Source organism: Oncorhynchus gorbuscha, linkage group LG13 (assembly GCF_021184085.1).
Source record: "Oncorhynchus gorbuscha isolate QuinsamMale2020 ecotype Even-year linkage group LG13, OgorEven_v1.0, whole genome shotgun sequence".
Classification (NCBI taxonomy): domain Eukaryota; kingdom Metazoa; phylum Chordata; class Actinopteri; order Salmoniformes; family Salmonidae; genus Oncorhynchus; species Oncorhynchus gorbuscha.
Genome location: NC_060185.1, coordinates 26,325,452 through 26,345,404, shown reverse-complemented (window position 1 = coordinate 26,345,404; position 19,953 = coordinate 26,325,452). Strand labels below are relative to the sequence as shown.

General features: G+C 46.8%; 1 protein-coding gene across 10 annotated transcripts in view; it reads right to left on the bottom strand.

Moving 5' to 3' along the window:
- The window catches only part of LOC123992636 (unconventional myosin-XVIIIa-like), a 155,443-nt gene that overhangs the window by 12,991 nt on the left and 122,499 nt on the right, over positions 1 to 19,953 (bottom strand). For all 10 annotated transcript variants that reach the window (XM_046293949.1, XM_046293950.1, XM_046293951.1 and 7 more), the window contains 12 exons: positions 18,998 to 19,125; positions 15,757 to 15,911; positions 14,194 to 14,317; positions 12,770 to 12,970; positions 12,542 to 12,652; positions 12,240 to 12,344; positions 11,905 to 12,051; positions 11,207 to 11,320; positions 8,981 to 9,097; positions 8,336 to 8,419; positions 1,196 to 1,333; positions 86 to 271 (listed from right to left, as the gene is read on the bottom strand). In XM_046293949.1, the coding sequence (XP_046149905.1) occupies positions 86 to 271; positions 1,196 to 1,333; positions 8,336 to 8,419; positions 8,981 to 9,097; positions 11,207 to 11,320; positions 11,905 to 12,051; positions 12,240 to 12,344; positions 12,542 to 12,652; positions 12,770 to 12,970; positions 14,194 to 14,317; positions 15,757 to 15,911; positions 18,998 to 19,125 (1,610 nt within the window). The remainder of the gene's footprint in view (positions 1 to 85; positions 272 to 1,195; positions 1,334 to 8,335; positions 8,420 to 8,980; positions 9,098 to 11,206; positions 11,321 to 11,904; positions 12,052 to 12,239; positions 12,345 to 12,541; positions 12,653 to 12,769; positions 12,971 to 14,193; positions 14,318 to 15,756; positions 15,912 to 18,997; positions 19,126 to 19,953) is intronic.

Here is a 19,953-nt window from a genome sequence, read left to right as displayed (position 1 = left end):
TAATATCTTCAAAGTGCCCCACTTTAAAAAGGCAGTCTGTACAGTGTCCCAGTGCCCTCGGCCCATTTGTGACTTTGGGTCTTACCAGCTCATGTTTCTTGCGGCTGGCCTCTCCCTCCTTCTTGGCCAGTTCTCCCATCTCCTCCTTGATATCTCTGATCTGTCTCTGGAGCCGCTTGTTCTGCTCCTTCTCCCGGGTCTCGCTGGTGCTGCGGTGATCCCGCTCCTCTGTTAGCTTCTCAAGGTTCTCCTTCAGACGGGCCACCAGGCTCTGAATGACCAACAGCAGACAGGGACCGTGTTAGAAGAACCACTGCACTGACAGCCTATACAGTATCTGGCACAGGTCAGAGACCTTATCATGCATGCAGCTATGAGAGATACTCCATATCTAAAAGGGGATTCAAGTGAGGAAAAACCTACACTTCCTTGCCTTGAGATATTTCCCCAAATAAGGGCAAGAAACTTGGCCTACTCATTAAATAGTGGTTTCAAATGCCATGGGTAGCAAAACGACATGGCTAAATACGACCTTTAAAGCCCTTCTAACTCTGGATGCATCTCTACCAAAGCTGAACAATGCTTAGCCAGTCTTTCTATTATTCCAGCCAGTGCAGAACATTGAAAGATAGGAATTATCTGAGAGAGTTAAAGCAGTGTGTCTGGCTGTCTGCACATTGCTGGTAATTACAAGTCTAAAAGTTGCCAAAATGAGCAAAGATGCATTTGTCAGAAAGGCAGAAAATTGATTAAAAATGTTCCCTGGCTGTGTGCGAACAGTAACCTTTATCCTTCACGTAAACGTTTGTCGCAGAATGTAATTTGAAACTGACAGAATAACAAATTATATTGTGGAGTGAATAGAATATAAGCTAGTCCGATGACGAACAGACCAGATTTTCTAACTAACTGTGATATGCTAACAGTCCGAGCTAGAAGAAGGTTATTTGAGGCTGAACCCAGCACTGAGGGGACAAAACTTGCATGGTATAACAGAGGTGGGTGGAGGTAGTAGGAGTCAATCGTCTTGAGGAAATGGTTTTCATTTGCTCCCCAAACAGTTGTCCATTCATCCCCTAGGCAATTCGTCAGCAATGACCTTCCACCCCCCCATACACACACGCTGGGTAGGCTGCCAGGCAAAAACCAACACTCTTCCTCTACAATGCCCCTCAGCCCCCCTGACTGCTTTCACCTCCAAGCGTTTGACCTGCGTCTTCTCAAATTCCATCTTGGTCTCCATCTCTCGGATCTTGGCCTCCTGCCTGCTGACCAGAGACTTCTCCACCATAGAAGTCTCCTGGAACTCCAGCTGGCTTTGCAGTGCCGAGAGCTAAGAGTGAAACACACGATTAGGAACATACATACAAGGCAGAGTTTTAGAAGAAACAACATACTGTAGCAGCAATAAACTGATATATTATGTACATTATGTATATACAGTATACTGTATTTACAGTTTATTCGGAAGTATTAAGTCCCCTTGACTTTTTCCACATTTTGTTTTGTTACAGCCTTATTCTAAAATGGATTGAATTGTTATTTTTCTCTCATCAATCTACACACAATACCCCATAATGACAAAGCAGAAATAAGTTTAGATTTTTTTCATATTTCAGAAGTATTCAGACCCTTTACTCAGTACCTAGGTGAGGCACTTTTGGCAGCAATTACAGCCTTGAGTCTTCTTGGGTATGACGCTACAAGCTTGGCACACCTGTACTTGGGGAGTTTCTCCCATTCTTCTCTGCAGATCCTCTCAAGCTCTGTCACATTGGATGGGAGCGTTGCTGCACTGCTATTTTCAGGTCTCTCCAGAGATGTTCAATTGGGTTCAAGTCAAGGGCCACTCAAGGACATTCAGAGACTTGTCCCGAAGCCATTACTGCATTGTCTTGGTTGTGTGCTTAGGGTCATTGTCCTGTTGGAAGGTGAACCTTCTGCCGAGTCGGAGGTCTTCAGCGCTCTGGAGCAGGTTTTCATCAAGGATTTCTCTGTACTTTGCTCTGTTCATCTTTCCCTCGATCCTGACTAGTCTCCCAGTCCCTGCCACTGAAAAACATCCCCACAACGTGATGCTGTCACCACCATGCTTCACCATAGGGATGGTGCCAGGCCGGACGCTTGGCATTCAACCCAAAGAGTTCAAACTTGGTTTCATCCGACCAGAGAATCTTGTTTCCCATGGTCTGAGAGTCCTTCTTGTGCCTTTTTGCAAACTTCAAGTGAGATGTCATGTGCCTTTTACTGAGGATTGGCTTCCGTCTGGCCACTCTATCATAATTGTTTTTTATTTAACCTTTATTTAACTAGGCAAGTCAGTTAAGAAGAAATTCTTATTTACAATGACGGCCTACCCCGGCCAAACCTGGACCACTGCACTACTCGGATGCCCACAAAGGCCTGATTGGTGGAGTGCTGCAGAGTTGGTTGTCCTTCTCGAAGGTTCTCCCATCTCCAAAGAGGAACTCTAGAGCTCTGTCAGAGTGACCATTGGGTTCTTGACCACCTCCCTGACCAAGGGGCCCTTCTCCCCCGATTGCGCAGTTTGGCCAGCTTTAGGAAGAGTCTTGGTGATTACAAACGTCTTCCATTTAAGAATGATGGAGGCCACTGTGTTCTTGGGGACCTTTAATGCTGCAGATATTTGTTGGTACCCTTTCCCAGATCGGTGCCTCGACAAAATCCTGTCTCGGAGCTCTACGGACAATTCTTGTGACCTAATGGCTTGGTTTTTACTTTGACATGCACTGTCAACTGTGTGACCTTATATAGACAGGTGTGTGCCTTTCCAAATCATGTCCAATCAATTTAATTTACCTCAGGTGGACGCCAATCAAGTTGTAGAAACATCTCAAGGATGATCAATTGAAGTTGAATACGTTTTTAAAAATTTGTAATACATTTTCTAAAACCTTAATTATGGGGTATTGTGTGTAGAAAAATGTTTTTAATACATTTTTGAATAAGGCTGTAACGTAACAAAATGTGGGAAAAGTAATGGGGTCTGAATACTATTCGAAGTGCACTGTATATATAAAATGTATAAAAAAATGTAACAATTTTAAATATTTTACTGAGTTACAATTCATATGAGGAAATCAGTCAATTGAAATACAGTTGAAGTCAGAAGTTTACATACACATTAGCCAAATACATTTAAACTCAGTTTTTCACAATTACTGACATTTAATCCTAGTAAAAATGCCCTGTTTTAGGTCAGTTAGGATCACCACTTCATTTTAAGAATGTGACATGTCAGAATAATAGAGAGAGAATGATTTATTTCAGCTTTTATTTCTTTCATCACATTTACCAGTGTCAGAAGTTTACATCCACTCAATTAGTATTTGGAAGTATTGCCTTAAAATTGATTAACTTGGGTCAAATGTTTTGGGGAGCCTTCCACAAGCTTCCCACAATAAGTTGGGTGAATTTCCTCATGACAGAGCTGGTGTAACTGAGTCAGGTTTGCAGGCCTCCTGGCTCGCACACGCTTTGCCGAAGGGAGGGTGGGGAAAGGCCTTGTAGGTATCTCGAAAAAGGAAAGTAGCAGTGATCTAGTGTTTTTCCTAAGCAGGTACTAGAGTCAATGTGTTGATAAAACTTTGGTAGCGTTTCACCAGCTACAATAAATGCGGCCTCAGGATATGTGGTTTCCAGTTTGTATAAAGTCCAGTGTAGTTCCTTCAGGGCCGTCATGGTATTGGTTTGGGGGAGAAGGCTGTGACTATAACTGAAGAAAATTATCTTGGAAGGTATTACGGTCAACATTTGATTGAGAGGTATCCTAGGTCGGGTGGACAAACGGACTTGAGTTTCTGTACGTTATCACAATCACACCATGAGTAGTTAATCATGAAGCATTCACCACCGCCTTCCTTCTTCCCGGAGAGTTCTTTATTCCTGTCTGCGCAATGAACTGAGAACCCAGCTGGCTGTACGGACGGGGACAGTATACCCAGAGAGAGCCATAATTCTGTGAAACAGAGTATGTTACAGTCCCTGATGTCTCTCTTGAAGGAGATCCTCACCCTGAGCTGGTCTACTTTATCGTCCAGGGACTGAACTTAGCAAGTAATATACTCGGAAGCGGTGGATGACTAGAAGTCCACTCCAAACACCTCTTCTCTGCCGGCGGTAACTTGGAGCAGCCTCTGGGATAAGTTTGATTTCCCTGTGGGGTACAAACAAAGAATCTAAATCGGGAAAGTCATATTTCTGGTCGTAATGCTGGTGCGTTACCGCCGCTCTGATATCCAAAAGTTATTTCCGGCTGTATGTAATAATACAAAAAATGTTCCGGGCTAATAATGTAAGAAATAACACACACACACAAAAAATACTATAAAGTTGCTTAGGAGCTAGAAGCAGAGCTGACATGTCTGTCGGCGCCTTCTTGCTGATGGCCAGTTGGACATACTGCCAAATTCTCAAAAACAACGTTGGTAGAGAAATGGTAGAGAAATTAACATTACATTCTCTGGAAACAGCTCTGGCGGACATTCCTGCAGTCAGTATGCCATTTGCACACTCCCTCAAATCTTGAGACATCTGTGGCATTGTGTTGTGTGACAAAACTGAACATTTTATTGTGGCTTTTTATTGTCCCCCAGCACAATGTAATGATCTGTTTTATCAGTTCCTTGATGTGCCACATCTGTCAGGTGGATGGAATATCTTGGCAAATGAGAAATGCTCACTAACAGGGATGTAAACAAATGTGTACACAAAATTTGAGAGAAATAAGCTTTTTGTGCATATGGAACACTTCTGGGATCTTTTATTTCAGCTCATGAAACATGGGACAAACACTTTACATGTTGTATTTATATTTTTGTTCAACGTATATTATGTTATCATATATGAATGCAACAGCCTACAGTAATAGTGCTAATGTTCTCAGAACACTACTAGTGTTACAGCCAACCAATACCTTAGGCCTGAGGGCTACTCTCTATAGCCACACCAAGGCCTTAGGACTGAGGGCTACTCTCTATAGCCACACCAAGGCCTTAGGACTGAGGGCTACTCCATATCCACACCAGGGCCTTAGGCCTGAGGGCTACTCTCTATAGCCACACCAAGGCCTTAGGACTGAGGGCTACTCTCTATAGCCACACCAAGGCCTTAGGACTGAGGGCTACTCTCTATAGCCACACCAAGGCCTTAGGACTGAGGGCTACTCTCTATAGCCACACCAAGGCCTTAGGACTGAGGGCTACTCCATATCCACACCAGGGCCTTAGGCCTGAGGGCTACTCTCTATAGCCACACCAAGGCCTTAGGACTGAGGGCTACTCTCTATAGCCACACCAAGGCCTTAGGACTGAGGGCTACTCTCTATAGCCACACCAAGGCCTTAGGACTGAGGGCTACTCCATATCCACACCAGGGCCTTAGGGCCTTAGGCCTGAGGGCTACTCTCTATAGCCACACCAAGGCCTTAGGCCTGAGGGCTACTCTCTATAGCCACACCTTAGGCCTGAGGGCTACTCTAGATAGCCACACCAGGGCCTTAGGCCTGAGGGCTACTCTCTATAGCCACACCAAGGCCTTAGGCCTGAGGGCTACTCTCTATAGCCACACCTTAGGCCTGAGGGCTACTCTCTATAGCCACACCAAGGCCTTAGGCCTGAGGGCTAAACTCATCAAACTAAACTCATCAAAAAAAGAAACGTCCTCTCACTGTTAACTGTGTTAATAATTTTCAGCAAACTGAACAAGATTCAACAACTGAGACATAAACTGAACAAGTTCCATAGAAATGTGACTAACATAAATGAATAATGTGTCCCTGAACAAAGGGGGGGTCAAAATCAAAGGTAACAGTCAGCATCTGGTGTGGCCACCAGCTGCATTAAGTACTGCAGTGCATCTCCTCCTCATGGACTGCACCAGATTTGCCAGTTATTGCTGTGAGATGTTACCCCACTCTTCCACCAAGGCACCTGCAAGTTCCCTGAGTTTTCTGGGGGGAATGGCCCTAGACCTCACCCTCCGATCCAACAGTTCCCAGACGTGTTCAATGGGATTGAGATCCGTGCTCTTCGCTGGCCATGGCAGAACACTGACATTCCTGTCTTGCAGGAAATCACGCACAGAACGAGCAGTATGGCTGGTGGCACTGTCATGCTGGAAGGTCATGTCAGGATGAGCCTGCAGGAAGGGTACCACATGAGGGAGGAGGATGTCTTCCCTGTAACACACAGCGTTGAGATTGCCTGTAATGACAACAAGCGCAGTCCAATGACAACAAGCTCAGTCCACCGCCCCAGACCATGACGGACCCTCCACCTCCAAATCGATCCCGCTCCAGAGTACAGGCCTCGGTGTAAAGCTCATTCCTTCGATGATAAACGCAAATCCACCGCCAACCATCACCCCTGGTGAGACAAAACTGCGACTCGTCAGTGAAGAGCACGTTTTGCCAGTCCTGTTTGGACCTGCCTTACAACAGGCCTACAAGCCCTCAGTCCAGCCTCTCTCAGCCTATTACGGACAGTCTGAGCACTGTTGGAGCGATTATGCTTTCCTGGTGTAACTCGGGCAGTTGTTGTTGCCATCCTGGACCTGTCCCGCAGGTGTGATGTTCGGATGTACCGATCCTGTGTAGGTGTTGTTACACGTGATCTGCCACTGCGAGGATGATCAGCTGTCCGTCCTGTCTCCCTGTAGCGCTGTCTTAGGCGTCTCACAGTACGGACATTGCAATTTATTGCCCTGGCCAAATCTGCAGTTCTCATACCTCCTTGCAGCATGTCTAAGGCACGTTCACGCAGATGAGGGACCCTGGCCAAATCTGCAGTTCTCATACCTCCTTGCAGCATGCCTAAGGCACGTTCACACAGATGAGGGACCCTGGCCAAATCTGCAAGTTCTCATACCTCCTTGCAGCATGCCTAAGGCACGTTCACACAGATGAGGGACCCTGGCCAAATCTGCAGTTCTCATACCTCCTTGCAGCATGCCTAAGGCACGTTCACACAGATGAGGGACCCTGGCCAAATCTGCAGTTCTCATACCTCCTTGCAGTATGCCTAAGGCACGTTCACGCAGATAAGCAGGGACCCTGGGCATCTTTCTTTTGCTGTTTTTCATAGTCAGTAGAAAGGCTTCTTTAGTGTCCTAGGTTTTCATAACTGTGATCTTAATTGCCTACCATCTGTAAGCTGTTAGTGTCTTAACGAACGTGCATGTTCATTAATTATTTATGGTTCATTGAACAAGCATGGGAAACAGTGTTTAAACCCTTTACAATGAAGATCTGTGAAGTTATTTTGATCCTGAAAAAGGGACGTCTCTTTTTTTGCTTGAGTTTATTTGCTAGGTATAACAATTTCCTGAATATTGACTTTGGGACATGTGTGGGCGGTCAGATGAGGCCTCTTTGTTTAATCTGAAACCAATAAAAGAACATCTAGCTTTATGCCCTCCAGTCCAACTCAAGTCTTTAAATAGGCCGTAATCTTTAAGGAAAGAAAAGTTGACAGTTTTAAAACATACTGACTATATAATTATTATTATGATGTGAAGTGAAAGAAACTGTCCTTTACAAGCTCCTGTATGAGGGAGCCCCTGGGAGCACCAATAAGATGACAGCTTCACTGCCATAATGACTGACTAGGCATCAGAGAGCAAGAGAGTGAGAGAAAAGGGGGTGATTTGGACACGGCCTTCTTAGCCTGATGATCTTAGATCCAACCTCTCCCTCAGCGACAGCGGGGTAATTGTTCCGAGACCAGGGTCTCTGATGGTTATCTCCAGATTGGAGCGGCACACCGTGAGTGTCATGCAACAACACAAATGTCCCATGTCTGGGTGCTGTTATGGGGCAACAGACAGAGAGGTAAAGGTATTACAGACATGATCCCATACAGGGTCACCTTGATTTGACGTTGACAAGAACAGCCACAGACTGTGACCACACTACACAGCACTAGACTGAAATCACTAGGACTGAAGGGTGCATATGCTAAAGTTGGAGGCTACTAAAGTTAAACACCCGACTGGGCACCGCGACAGTCTGACAGACGTTCTCCATCTTCAACTGTCAAACGGAGTTGACCAATTCTGTTAATCTGATAGACACATCTCTCCAAAATGACACATTGATTATACCATGTCAATAATTTGTAAGGACTACCATGCAAAGAGAGGGGATAGGGGTGGATGAATTTAAATTCCATGGGGCGGATGACTTATGTCAGCTATCTAGTCCTGCTCAGTGAGTCTCATTATGTTGTTCTAAGTGCAGACAAAGTGCAGCATTAGGGAATAGACAGGACTATCCTATACCCTCCCGGCTAAACAACTATGTCCCAGTGAACTGTACCTTCTCCTGGACATCCTGCTTCTGCTTGAGGGCCTCCTCCAGCTGGGCTTGTAGGTCAGAGATCTGGGCTAGGTTCTGAGTTGACTACACACACACACACAGACACACACGCGCACACACACACAGGTTAGCTACTGGTCTGTCTGACCGGTTTAACACTAATTTATCTCTACAGTGTACTGCGTGATGTCTCCTTTATTAGCACAGGATAACATGATATATTCTTCCCCATTTGGTCTACACAGACAACAGATTGATCAACAACCATAAACAAACATGTTGATGGGGACAATGTCACAGGGACATATTTTTAAACGCACAAGCAGGGAGGGGAGACATAAATACATCTCATTGTGAAATCACTTATCAGAGATGAGTGCTTTTTCTGCTCCATGAAGCGCTCAGCATAGCGAGCCCAGGGGAACAGCTTTATCACTTTAGACGGGATACATGCATTTGAATCTAGTGGAAGCTGATCACTCATATTTCCACCAGTGTCAGACAGACAGAGCTCACTTTTAATTTCCACTTGATAGCAATCTGCTCTACACATATACATTAACACTAAGCTGATTCCAAATACTACTTACACCATTGAAATAATGCAGAATTACCAGAATGTGACTGTGTGTGTGCGTGTGTTACCTGGGAGACAGCTGACTTGTGCTTCTTCATGAGCTCGTTCATATCCTCCTGGTCCTCCTCCATACGAGACTGCAGATCATTCTTCTCTCTCTGCAGCCTGCTCAACTGCTCCTCCAGCTGAGAGAGAGAGAGGGAGAGAGAGAGAGAGACAGAGAGAGAGAGGGAGAGAGAGAGGGAGAGAGAGAGAGAAAGAGAGAGAGAGAGAGAGAGAGAGAGAGAGAGAGAGAGAGAGAGAGAGAGAGAGAGAGAGAGAGAGAGAGAGAGAGAGAGAGAGAGAGAGAGAGAGAGAGAGAGAGACAGAGAGAGAGAGGAGAGAGAGAGAGAGAGAGAGAGAGAGAGAGAGAGAGAGAGAGAGAGAGAGAGAGAGAGAGAGAGAGAGAGAGAGAGAGAGAGAGGAAGACAGAGAGAAAGAGAGAGAGAGAGAGAGAGAGAGAGAGAGTGAGGAAGACAGAGACAAAGAGAGAGAGAGAGAGAGAGAGAGAGAGAGAGAGAGAGAGAGAGAGAGAGAGAGAGAGAGAGAGAGAGAGAGACAGAGCCGGGGGGGAAAGAGAGAGATTTATAGAATGTGTAAAATAGGATGCTGACTTCTGTAACTGTACATTCAATATTGTGAAACGTATATTGATCCAACCAACTGACCATAGAATAATAATGTTTCGGGATATATCCACAATATACTCTATATGTTATAAACCATAAGAATGCTCAGCAGTACAGTTTAATATTGTAGAATCTTACAGTGGAGGCATATTACCCCTCCCACAAAGACAGTTCCCAGTCACCTGGGGTGGCAGGTAGCCTAGTGGTTAATAGTGTTAATAGTGTTAATAGTGTTGGGCCAGTAACCAAAAGGTTGCTAGATCGAATCCCTGAGCTGACAAGGTAAAAAATATGTTGTTCTGCCCCTGAACAAGGCAGTTAGCTCACTGTTCCTAGGCTGTTATTGTAAATAAGAATTTGTTCTGGTTAAAAAAAAAAACTGATCAACTGAGCCAATTACCAGCTAATGCTCACAGGTTGCTCCTAACTGACTTCTGTGGGAATATCAGAGGTGTAATCCCATTTCTATAATTACTTCAACAATGCTGAGAGGGGCAGCAGGAATATGAGAGGGTCAGGGGATGTATTAATACAGGATGAATAATGTGGATATCAGAAAAGGATCATTCATCCTTTAGTACATAGCTGAGAGATGACAGGATTTGCAGGCACAATGACATCCGTCTTGTTAACATGGGGCGAAAAACAGACCAGGGGAATGGATAATGGACCACATCTGATGAATTTCACCAAAATAGAACCAACAGAATTCCTTGGAAAGGAATTGCAAGATTTCATACTGGTATTAATACCCATTCAATGTTTATTTCCTATGTTAGACCAAATTTATACCCTCATTTCCCAAAAATATGCACAAGTAAAGTAAATATCAACCCCAACGTTGATGCGTTTGTTCCTGTTGTACTTCCATGCCAGGAAAACATGAAATAAACCATAGACAATCATACCATGAAAAAATACATTGAGACATTGAGACCGCAACCTGCAAAACATCTATCCATTCATCTCTCCCAGTATCTGTTGTTTCTGACCTGCTGCTATGTCAACTACCTTTCCCTCTCTCTGCAAAGATAATATTCACCCAATGACTGCTGTATTCAACTGGAATGGATTTCAAGGTGATATGTCTTGTTCAAGTTAGAAATGTTGATGAAACATGCCATCATGGGCAGAAATCATTTCCCTGCACTCATAATGGCAGTCACAGTGGTCCATCTCACAGGAAGAGAGGTGAGGACGGGGAAGGAAAGAAGGAGACAGAGATTCCCTCCACTGGCTTCCAGTCAAAGCTGGCGTAAACTACAAGGCCATGGTGCTTGCCTACAGATCAGCAAGAGGAACTCCACCTCCCTACCTTCAGGCTATGCTCAAACCCTACACCCTAACCCGAGTATTCCGTTCTGCCACCTCTGGTCTCTTGGTTCTCGCTCAGCCCAGTCCAAGCTCTTCTCTGTCCTGGCACCCCAATTGTGGGACCAGCTTCCCCTTGAAACTATGACAGTGGAGTCCCAGCCCATCTTCCCAAAACATCTGAAACCCTACCTCTTCAAAAGAGTATATTAAATAATCCCACAGCACTCTTCCCCAACACCTTGCGTGCTCTGAATAAAAGTGATGGTGAATGTAATAGGTTAGCGGTAGGAAGGAATGGTGAACTGTACTGACAGCCTGTTTGGCTTTGGAGATGTCGTCCATCTGCACATGCAAGTCCTCAATCTCCACCTCCATAGATTTACGGGCCTTCACTGCTGCCGCGCAAGTGAACTCTGACTCCTCCAGCTGAGAGAGGGATAGAGAGAGAGGGAGAGAGATAGAGATTTCATTTCCAATATCGAAATTCTATTGAATTCTTATTGTGATGTTTCTTGACTTTCCCAGTATCTTTGTGGTGTGTCAGTATCTCCGTGGTGTGTCAGTATCTCCGTGGCGTGTCAGTATCTCCGTGGTGTGTCAGTATCTCCGTGGCGTGTCAGTATCTCCGTGGTGTGTCAGTATCTCCGTGGTGTGTCAGTATCTCCGTGGCGTGTCAGTATCTCCGTGGTGTGTCAGTATCTCCGTGGTGTGTCAGTATCTCCGTGGCGTGTCAGTATCTCCGTGGCGTGTCAGTATCTCCGTGGTGTGTCAGTATCTCCGTGGTGTGTCAGTATCTCCGTGGCGTGTCAGTATCTCCATGGCGTGTCAGTATCTCCGTGGTGTGTCAGTATCTCCGTGGTGTGTCAGTATCTCCGTGGCGTGTCAGTATCTCCGTGGCGTGTCAGTATCTCCGTGGTGTGTCAGTATCTCCGTGGCGTGTCAGTATCTCCGCGGCGTGTCAGTATCTCCATGGTGTATCACTGGGCGAGGGTGCTAGGGGTCGTACCTACCTGGTTTTTGAGCTGAGCAATCTCTCTCTTGCTGGGGGCGTTGTTCTTCATGTGGTCCAGCATGATCTGGGCGTCGGCCAGCAGGGCCTTGGTGCGCTTCAGATCCTTCCTCAGCCTCTTCTCTGTCTCCACGTCTCTGGGGTTCACCTGGGGACAGCAGCAACACAACCAGATTACGACCCGCTCAACATATTACACCACACACTAATCACAGTACCAACAAAAGCCTGCATAATCTGTAACTATCCAGTAGGAGGGTTGACAACCACTGGACATATAACTAGTCTGGGTAAAGACTGTCCAAGGTGGACTGGTAGTGGGGTGTCTGACAGTACCTGGTCCTGGGCAGACAGCAGCTTGGTCTCCAGTTCTCTCCTCTCACGTAGGACCTTCTGTTTGTCATTATACTCCTCCTCCAGCTGGACTTCTATCTGCTTCAGCTGACAACACAGGAACACACTATACATGACCTAGGAAATGTGATCCAACTGAAAGAGACGTGTTTACATAAGTCATCGTTTATGTTTGTGCTTTGGTGACGAAACCAGCTATTTGTGGCGACTAAAGTCACACATTGTCAGAACGAATCATTTGCCTTTAGTCATATAAGGTTGCCGGTTGCCCGTGTGTGCAGTACCTTCTTACTGCAGGACTGTCTGATCTCCTCCACCTCCTCATCTTTACTTTCAATCTCCTTGGAGTGTGTCTGGCGCAGTCTCTCTGTCTCCATCTCCAGACGCAGCTTAGCCTGCACAACACAAAGACAAAGTATATATGAGTGTCATCCTCAGTAGAGTGTGTGTGCGCGCGTCTGCATGTGTGTGTACAAGTGTGTGGGTCTCTGTGTGTATATATAACTCTGTACCTGCTCCAGCATCTGTATAGTTCCGGCCTGTTCATCCAGCTCCTCTTCCTGGTCTTTGACCTTGGCCTCCAGGTCACGCATCGTCTTCTTCACTTTGGACAGCGAAGCCTCATCCTTGGTCTCCTGGGACGACAGGTCCAGCAGCTCCGCCTCCAGCTGTTCTAACTTCACATTCTGCGCACACATCTCCAGGTCCTTGTCCTATAGGGAGAGAGGATCTGGGTTTGGTGGATGCCAGGAGAATGCTACCTGCCCAAGTGCATAGTGCCAACTCCCAGAGACAGTTTGGAACTCAGTAGTGAGTGTTGCAACTGAGGACAGACAATGTTTACGCGCTTCAGCACTTGGTGGTCCCGTTCTGGGAGCTTGCGTGGCCAACCACTTGGTGGCTGAGCCGTTGTTGCTTCTAGATGTTTCCACTTCACAATAACAGTGCTTATAGTTCAACGGGGCAGGTCTAGCAGGGCATACATTTGACGAACTAACTTGTTGGAAAAGTGGCATCCTATGACGGTGCTACGTTGAAAGTCACTGAGTTCTTCAGTGTGGGCAATTCTACTGCCAATGTTTGTCTATGGAGATTGCATGGCTGTGTGCTCAATTTTATACACCTGTCAGCAATGGGTGTGGCTAAAATAGCAGAATCCACTCATTTCAAGGGGCGTCCACATACTTTTGGCAATGTAGTGTATTTGATGAGAATCACATTGGGGACAAAATCAATTCTAGCTCTTAAAGGGGCAGTAGTCGACATTGGGTGTACAATTTTCAATTGCTGCATTATTTAACCTGCAGTTATTCTGCTATTTATTATCTGACCAATAATATTGACATGTTAATAGTATCTTCTGACTGCAATTATTATGTCTCATCTTTAACTAAATGCAATCTATTAGCTTCCAAAATGTATGTAGGAATATCTAGCTGTCCGATAACGCATTCTGATGGAAGGGCTTGTTCTGCACTTTGTAAAAACCCAGAGTGTATTGAGTGAATGTTGGAAAAAGATCTTGGTTCCTTTCTAAACATAACAATGTGAATGCAAAGAGGACACAGACCACAAAATAGGTGAAGTGAACTGGCAAAAGAGTTGAGTCCTCATCAAAAGGCAAGGGCAGTGTGAATACAAAGAGAACTGAGTTATTTTACCCCAGAGTTCACTTTAAAGAGGACTGAGATCAGTTATTTTAAAGAGGACTATGTGTGAAAACATCCTAAACACACATATCCATGTCCTATAGGTGCATACACACGCAATCATTTAAAAAAAAAATCATTCAAATAGCTGTGCTTGATTGAGCTTGCCATGGAGCCACTAGAATACTCACAAAAAGTCTGTCACCTGAGACTTCGGGAAGACTCAAATGCTCAAAGTACTTGAAAGACTTCAAATACTATTTGAATAGGCCAGTAGAGTACGGTACCTGCAGTTGCTGTCGTAGGCTAAACACCTCTCCAGTCAGCATGTCCTTCTCTCTGCTCAGCATCTCTCTAATATTCTTCTCCCTCTGGACCTCCTCCTGAGACAGGTTCTGCTCGGAGTCAAACCTGACACACACACAGACATGTTAATGCCCTGTCTGGCTAGACACACACCCTGCCGTGAGTCTCCTATCGACATAGAACAACTCGCACGGGGGGAGTGTTTGTCATTCTGTTTACTTAGTGAACTAAAGGGGTTAGACAGCAGGGCGAAGTTTAGAGACCACACAGTGTGTGTGTGTGTGTGTGTATATGTTTCTCCCCCCTGAGTTCCAGGAGACGTCCATGGTGAAAAAGTCTCTGGTCAGCAGGCTGGAAGCCAAGTGTGTACACATACGCACACCAAACATTTGCAGTGTGGTTGCGGCATCCCAGAAAGTTTCCTAGACTTTACTGATCTCATAGATTCATTTGTATTATAAACTGGGTGTTTTGAGCCCTGAATGATGACAGCAGTGATATATCAGACCATATACCAAGGGTATGGCAAAAAATGTTTTTTTTACAGTTCTAATTACGTTGGAAACCAGTTTAATAGCAATAAGGCACCTCAGGGGTTTGTGATATATGGCCAATATACCACGGCTAAGGGCTGTATCTAGTCACTCCACTTTGCATCATGCTTAAGAACAGCCCTTAGCCTTGGTATATTGACCATATATCACACCTCCTCGGGCCTTATTGCTAAATTATATCTCCCCTACTCTGCTTCAGTGTGACATCACTCAGTGACCATTACCACAGGGAGAGCGAGAGAAAGAAACAAAGAGAGAGCAAGAGTAAGAAACAAAGAGAGAGCGAGAGAGACAGACAGAGAGAAAGAGAACAGGGGAGAGAGAGAGATTGAGAGAGTACTGTGGTGTTTTACCCAGGACTTTAAAATATTTAAAGTTACAGTGAAGATCTAAGGTAGTGAGCTCGGGTTTCTTCTTCAGGTCACAGTGAGGGTGAGTGTATGAGTAATATCAGGCTGTAGTTGCAGATCTGAACCTACTGTATGTGTGTGTGTGTGACGCACACCTGTGTGTAGGTGAGTGTGTCTGTATCATAGACTCAGATAGACATTGCATCATTGCATTTGTCCTATTATGGTGTTAAGGAAAGCACAGGCAGCGCCATTCAGGACATCTTCATTTTGAAGTAGACCATTTTCTTTTTCTTCTACGGAGTTGGTAAACAAACTGAAAGGGCGCATACTGCCACCTGGAGTGTGTTGTTTGAACAGGTATAAATCCAGGGTTGGCGATTTACTGCCAACTGCAGTTAAGGGATGTTTAATTCATTGGCTGATCCCTCATGATGACCTGGATGGAATTATGTAATCCTTTCTTAACCCATTGGAAGTCCTACGCAGTTGATTACTTCAAAATGGTGAAAGTCCTTAATGGCGCTGCCCATGCTAAAACAGACTTTTGAGTACTATAGTCCTCTATCTATTTCTATGGTCTGTGTGCACATGTGTGTTTGTCGCCCTACAGAGTGTGTGCGGTGTGAACTGAACTCACTTCCTCTGTTTCTTCTCCAGGTCATGGTTGCGGCTCTGCTGGCCTTCCAGGTGCAGCTTGGTGTCCTGTAGCTCAGCCGTCAATCTCTGACACTTCTTCTTCAGCTGCTGGGCCGTACGCTGCACCTCTTCACTGTCTGCCTGGAGGTCACTTAGCTGGAGGGGGACGGATGGAGATAGAGAGAGAGATTGCTTATTTTGAAAAAAAGATTTTAAATGTTACAGAGGCATGAAATAGGTCAAAGCGTCTGTTAGCTTCTGTCAAGCTGTCTATTTGAGTGGCCGACCAGGTGAGAGAAAGAAAATACTACTTATTGCTTCACTGCTCCTTTTACGTCTCACTGAGTGAGCGCTCAGGGAGTGTAAAGCTTTATTTGACGTTTTATGAGAAAGCTCAGAGGAGTTGTCAAAAACAGAGAAAGGGGCTGAGAAAAAGACAGAAAGAAAAGCCAGACAGAGATGGACAAAGACAGGGATGGGCAGATTCCTTTCCTCATTGCTGGGCAGGTGAGAGAAAAGGAAAGAGAGAGAGACAGACAGACCCACCAAGAGCAGTAGTCAACTACATCTTGACAACTCAGGAAGGAATGAAGGATATGAGAAGTATTTTAGTGTAAATGAGGTAGGTGTAAATCCTAACGTGTAAGTGTGTGTAAGCAGGGGGAGGTTGAGTTAGAATTGTGTGTGTCCGATGCTGCCTTACCCTCCTCTCCAGCTGTTAGAAGGGTGTGTGTCCTACGCTGCCTTACCCAGCTGTCAGAAGTGTGTGTCCGATGCTGCCTTACCCTCCTCTCCAGCTGTCAGAAGTGTGTGTCCGATGCTGCCTTACCCTCCTCCCCAGCTGTCAGAAGTGTGTGTGTCCGATGCTGCCTTATACCCTCCTCTCCAGCTGTCAGAAGTGTGTGTCCGATGCTGCCTTACCCTCCTCCCCAGCTGTCAGAAGTGTGTGTGTCCGATGCTGCCTTACCCTCCTCTCCAGCTGTCAGAAGTGTGTGTGTCCGATGCTGCCTTACCCTTCCTCTCCAGCTGTCAGAAGTGTGTGTGTCCGATGCTGCCTTACCCTCCTCTCCAGCTGTCAGAAGTGTGTGTGTCCGATGCTGCCTTACCCTCCTCTCCAGCTGTCAGAAGTGTGTGTCCTACGCTGCCCTATACCCTCCTCTCCAGCTGTCAGAAGTGTGTGTCCGATGCTGCCTTATACCCTCCTCTCCAGCTGTCAGAAGTGTGTGTCCGATGCTGCCTTATACCCTCCTCTCCAGCTGTCAGAAGTGTGTGTCCGATGCTGCCTTATCCCCTCCTCTCCAGCTGTCAGAAGTGTGTGTCCTACGCTGCCTTATACCCTCCTCTCCAGCAGTCAGAAGTGGGTGTCCGATGCTGCCTTATACCCTCCTCTCCAGCTGTCAGAAGTGTGTGTCCGATGCTGCCTTATACCCTCCTCTCCAGCTGTCAGAAGTGTGTGTCCTACGCTGCCTTATACCCTCCTCTCCAGCAGTCAGAAGTGGGTGTCCGATGCTGCCTTATACCCTCCTCTCCAGCTGTCAGAAGTGTGTGTCCTACGCTGCCTTATACCCTCCTCTCCAGCTGTCAGAAGTGTGTGTCCTACGCTGCCTTACCCTCCTCTCCAGCTATCAGAAGTGTGTGTGTCCTACGCTGCCTTACCCTCCTCTCCAGCTGTCAGAAGTGTGTGTCCTACGCTGCCTTACCCTCCTCTCCAGTTGTCAGAAGTGTGTGTGTCCTACGCTGCCTTACCCTCCTCTCCAGTTGCCAGAAGTGTGTGTCCGATGCTGCCTTACCCTCCTCTCCAGCTGTCAGAAGTGTGTGTCCGATGCTGCCTTATACTCTCCTCTCCAGCTGTCAGAAGTGTGTGTGTCCGATGCTGCCTTATACCCTCCTCTCCAGCTGTCAGAAGTGTGTGTCCGACGCTGCCTTATACCCTCCTCTCCAGCTGTCAGAAGTGTGTGTCCGATGCTGCCTTATACCCTCCTCTCCAGCTGTCAGAAGTGTGTGTCCTACGCTGCCTTATACCCTCCTCTCCAGTTGTCAGAAGTGTGTGTGTCCTACCCCGCCTTACCCTCCTCTCCAGCTGTCAGAAGTGTGTGTCCTACGCTGCCTTACCCTCCTTTCCAGTTGTCAGAAGTGTGTGTGTCCTACGCTGCCTTACCCTCCTCTCCAGCTGTCAGAAGTGTGTGTCCGATGCTGCCTTATACCCTCCTCTCCAGCTGTCAGAAGTGTGTGTCCTACGCTGCCTTACCCTCCTCTCCAGCTGTTAGAAGTGTGTGTGTCCTTCGCTGCCTTACCCTCCTCTCCAGCTGTCAGAAGTGTGTGTGTCCGATGCTGCCTTACTCTCCTCTACAGCTGTCAGAAGTGTGTGTGTCCGATGCTGCCTTACCCTCCTCTCCAGCTGTCAGAAGTGTGTGTCCGATGCTGCCTTACCCTCCTCTCCAGCTGTCAGAAGTGTGTGTGTCCGATGCTGCCTTACCCTCCTCCCCAGCTGTCAGAAGTGTGTGTGTCCGATGCTGCCTTACCCTCCTCTCCAGCTGTCAGAAGTGTGTGTGTCCGATGCTGCCTTACCCTCCTCTCCAGCTGTCAGAAGTGTGTGTGTCCTACGCTGCCTTACCCTCCTCTCCAGCTGTCAGAAGTGTGTGTCCGATGCTGCCTTACCCTCCTCTCCAGCTGTCAGAAGTGTGTGTCCTACGCTGCCTTACCCTCCTCTCCAGCTGTCAGAAGTGTGTGTCCGATGCTGCCTTACCCTCCTCTCCAGCTGTCAGAAGTGTGTGTGTCCGATGCTGCCTTACCCTCCTCCCCAGCTGTCAGAAGTGTGTGTGTCCGATGCTGCCTTACCCTCCTCTCCAGCTGTCAGAAGTGTGTGTGTCCTACGCTGCCTTACCCTCCTCTCCAGCTGTCAGAAGTGTGTGTCCGATGCTGCCTTACCCTCCTCTCCAGCTGTCAGAAGTGTGTGTGTCCGATGCTGCCTTACCCTCCTCTCCAGCTGTCAGAAGTGTGTGTCAGATGCTGCCTTACCCTCCTCTCCAGTTGTCAGAAGTGTGTGTGTCCGATGCTGCCTTACCCTCCTCCCCAGCTGTCAGAAGTGTGTGTCCGATGCTGCCTTACCCTCCTCCCCAGCTATCAGAAGTGTGTGTCCGATGCTGCCTTACCCTCCTCTCCAGCTGTCAGAAGTGTGTGTGTCCGATGCTGCCTTACCCTCCTCTCCAGCTGTCAGAAGTGTGTGTCCGATGCTGCCTTACCCTCCTCTCCAGCTGTCGTTTGTTTTGCTGCTCAATCTCCAGCTTGTCATCAAACTCCTGCTGGAGCCTCTTCTTGGTGAACTCGATCTCTCTGATGGCTCTCTCATACTTCAGTCTCCACTCTCCCCCTAACAGACACAACATGATACAGCACAGTTAGCAGACAGGTCATGGACAGCACTACAAGAACCACACCAGTTCACAATTCAATCACAGGAGGTTGGTGGCCACCTTAATTGGGAAGGACGGGCTCGTGGTAATGGCTGGAGCAGAATGGTATCAAACACATGGTTTCCATCCACTCTGTTCCAGCCATTATTATGAGCTGTCCTCCCCTCAGCAACCTCCACTGCATTCAATATGTCTTCAAATAGAAATTGAATAGCTAGTTTGAAAGGAAGTCTGTTAGACCATGGAAGGGGTTTGCATTAGTCAGGAGGTAATGTATCAAGCTGTAATGAAGCCATATTAGAGTCGGTACAGTACTGTTATGGCCTGTACATGTACAGTATGTACTAAAGTATGTGACACCCCTTCAAATGAGTGGATTCGGCTACTTCAGCCACACCCGTTGCTGAAAGGTGTATAACATCGAGCACACCGCCATGCAATCTCCATAGACAAACATTGGCAGTAGAATGGCCCGTACTGAAGAGCTCATTGACTTTCAACGTGGCACCGCCATACAGCCATACAAGCTCACAGAATGTGACAGCCGAGTGCTGAAGTGAGTAAAAATAGTCTGTCCTCGGTTGCAACACTCACTACCGAGTTCCAAACTGCCTCTGGAAGCAACGTCAGCACAAGAACTGTTCGTTGGGAGCTTCATGAAATGGGTTTCCATGGCCCAGCAGCAGCACACAACCCTAAGATCACCATGTGCAATGCCAAGCATTGGCTGGAGTGGTGTAAAGCTCACCTCCATTGGACACTGGAGCAGTGGAAATGCGTTCTCT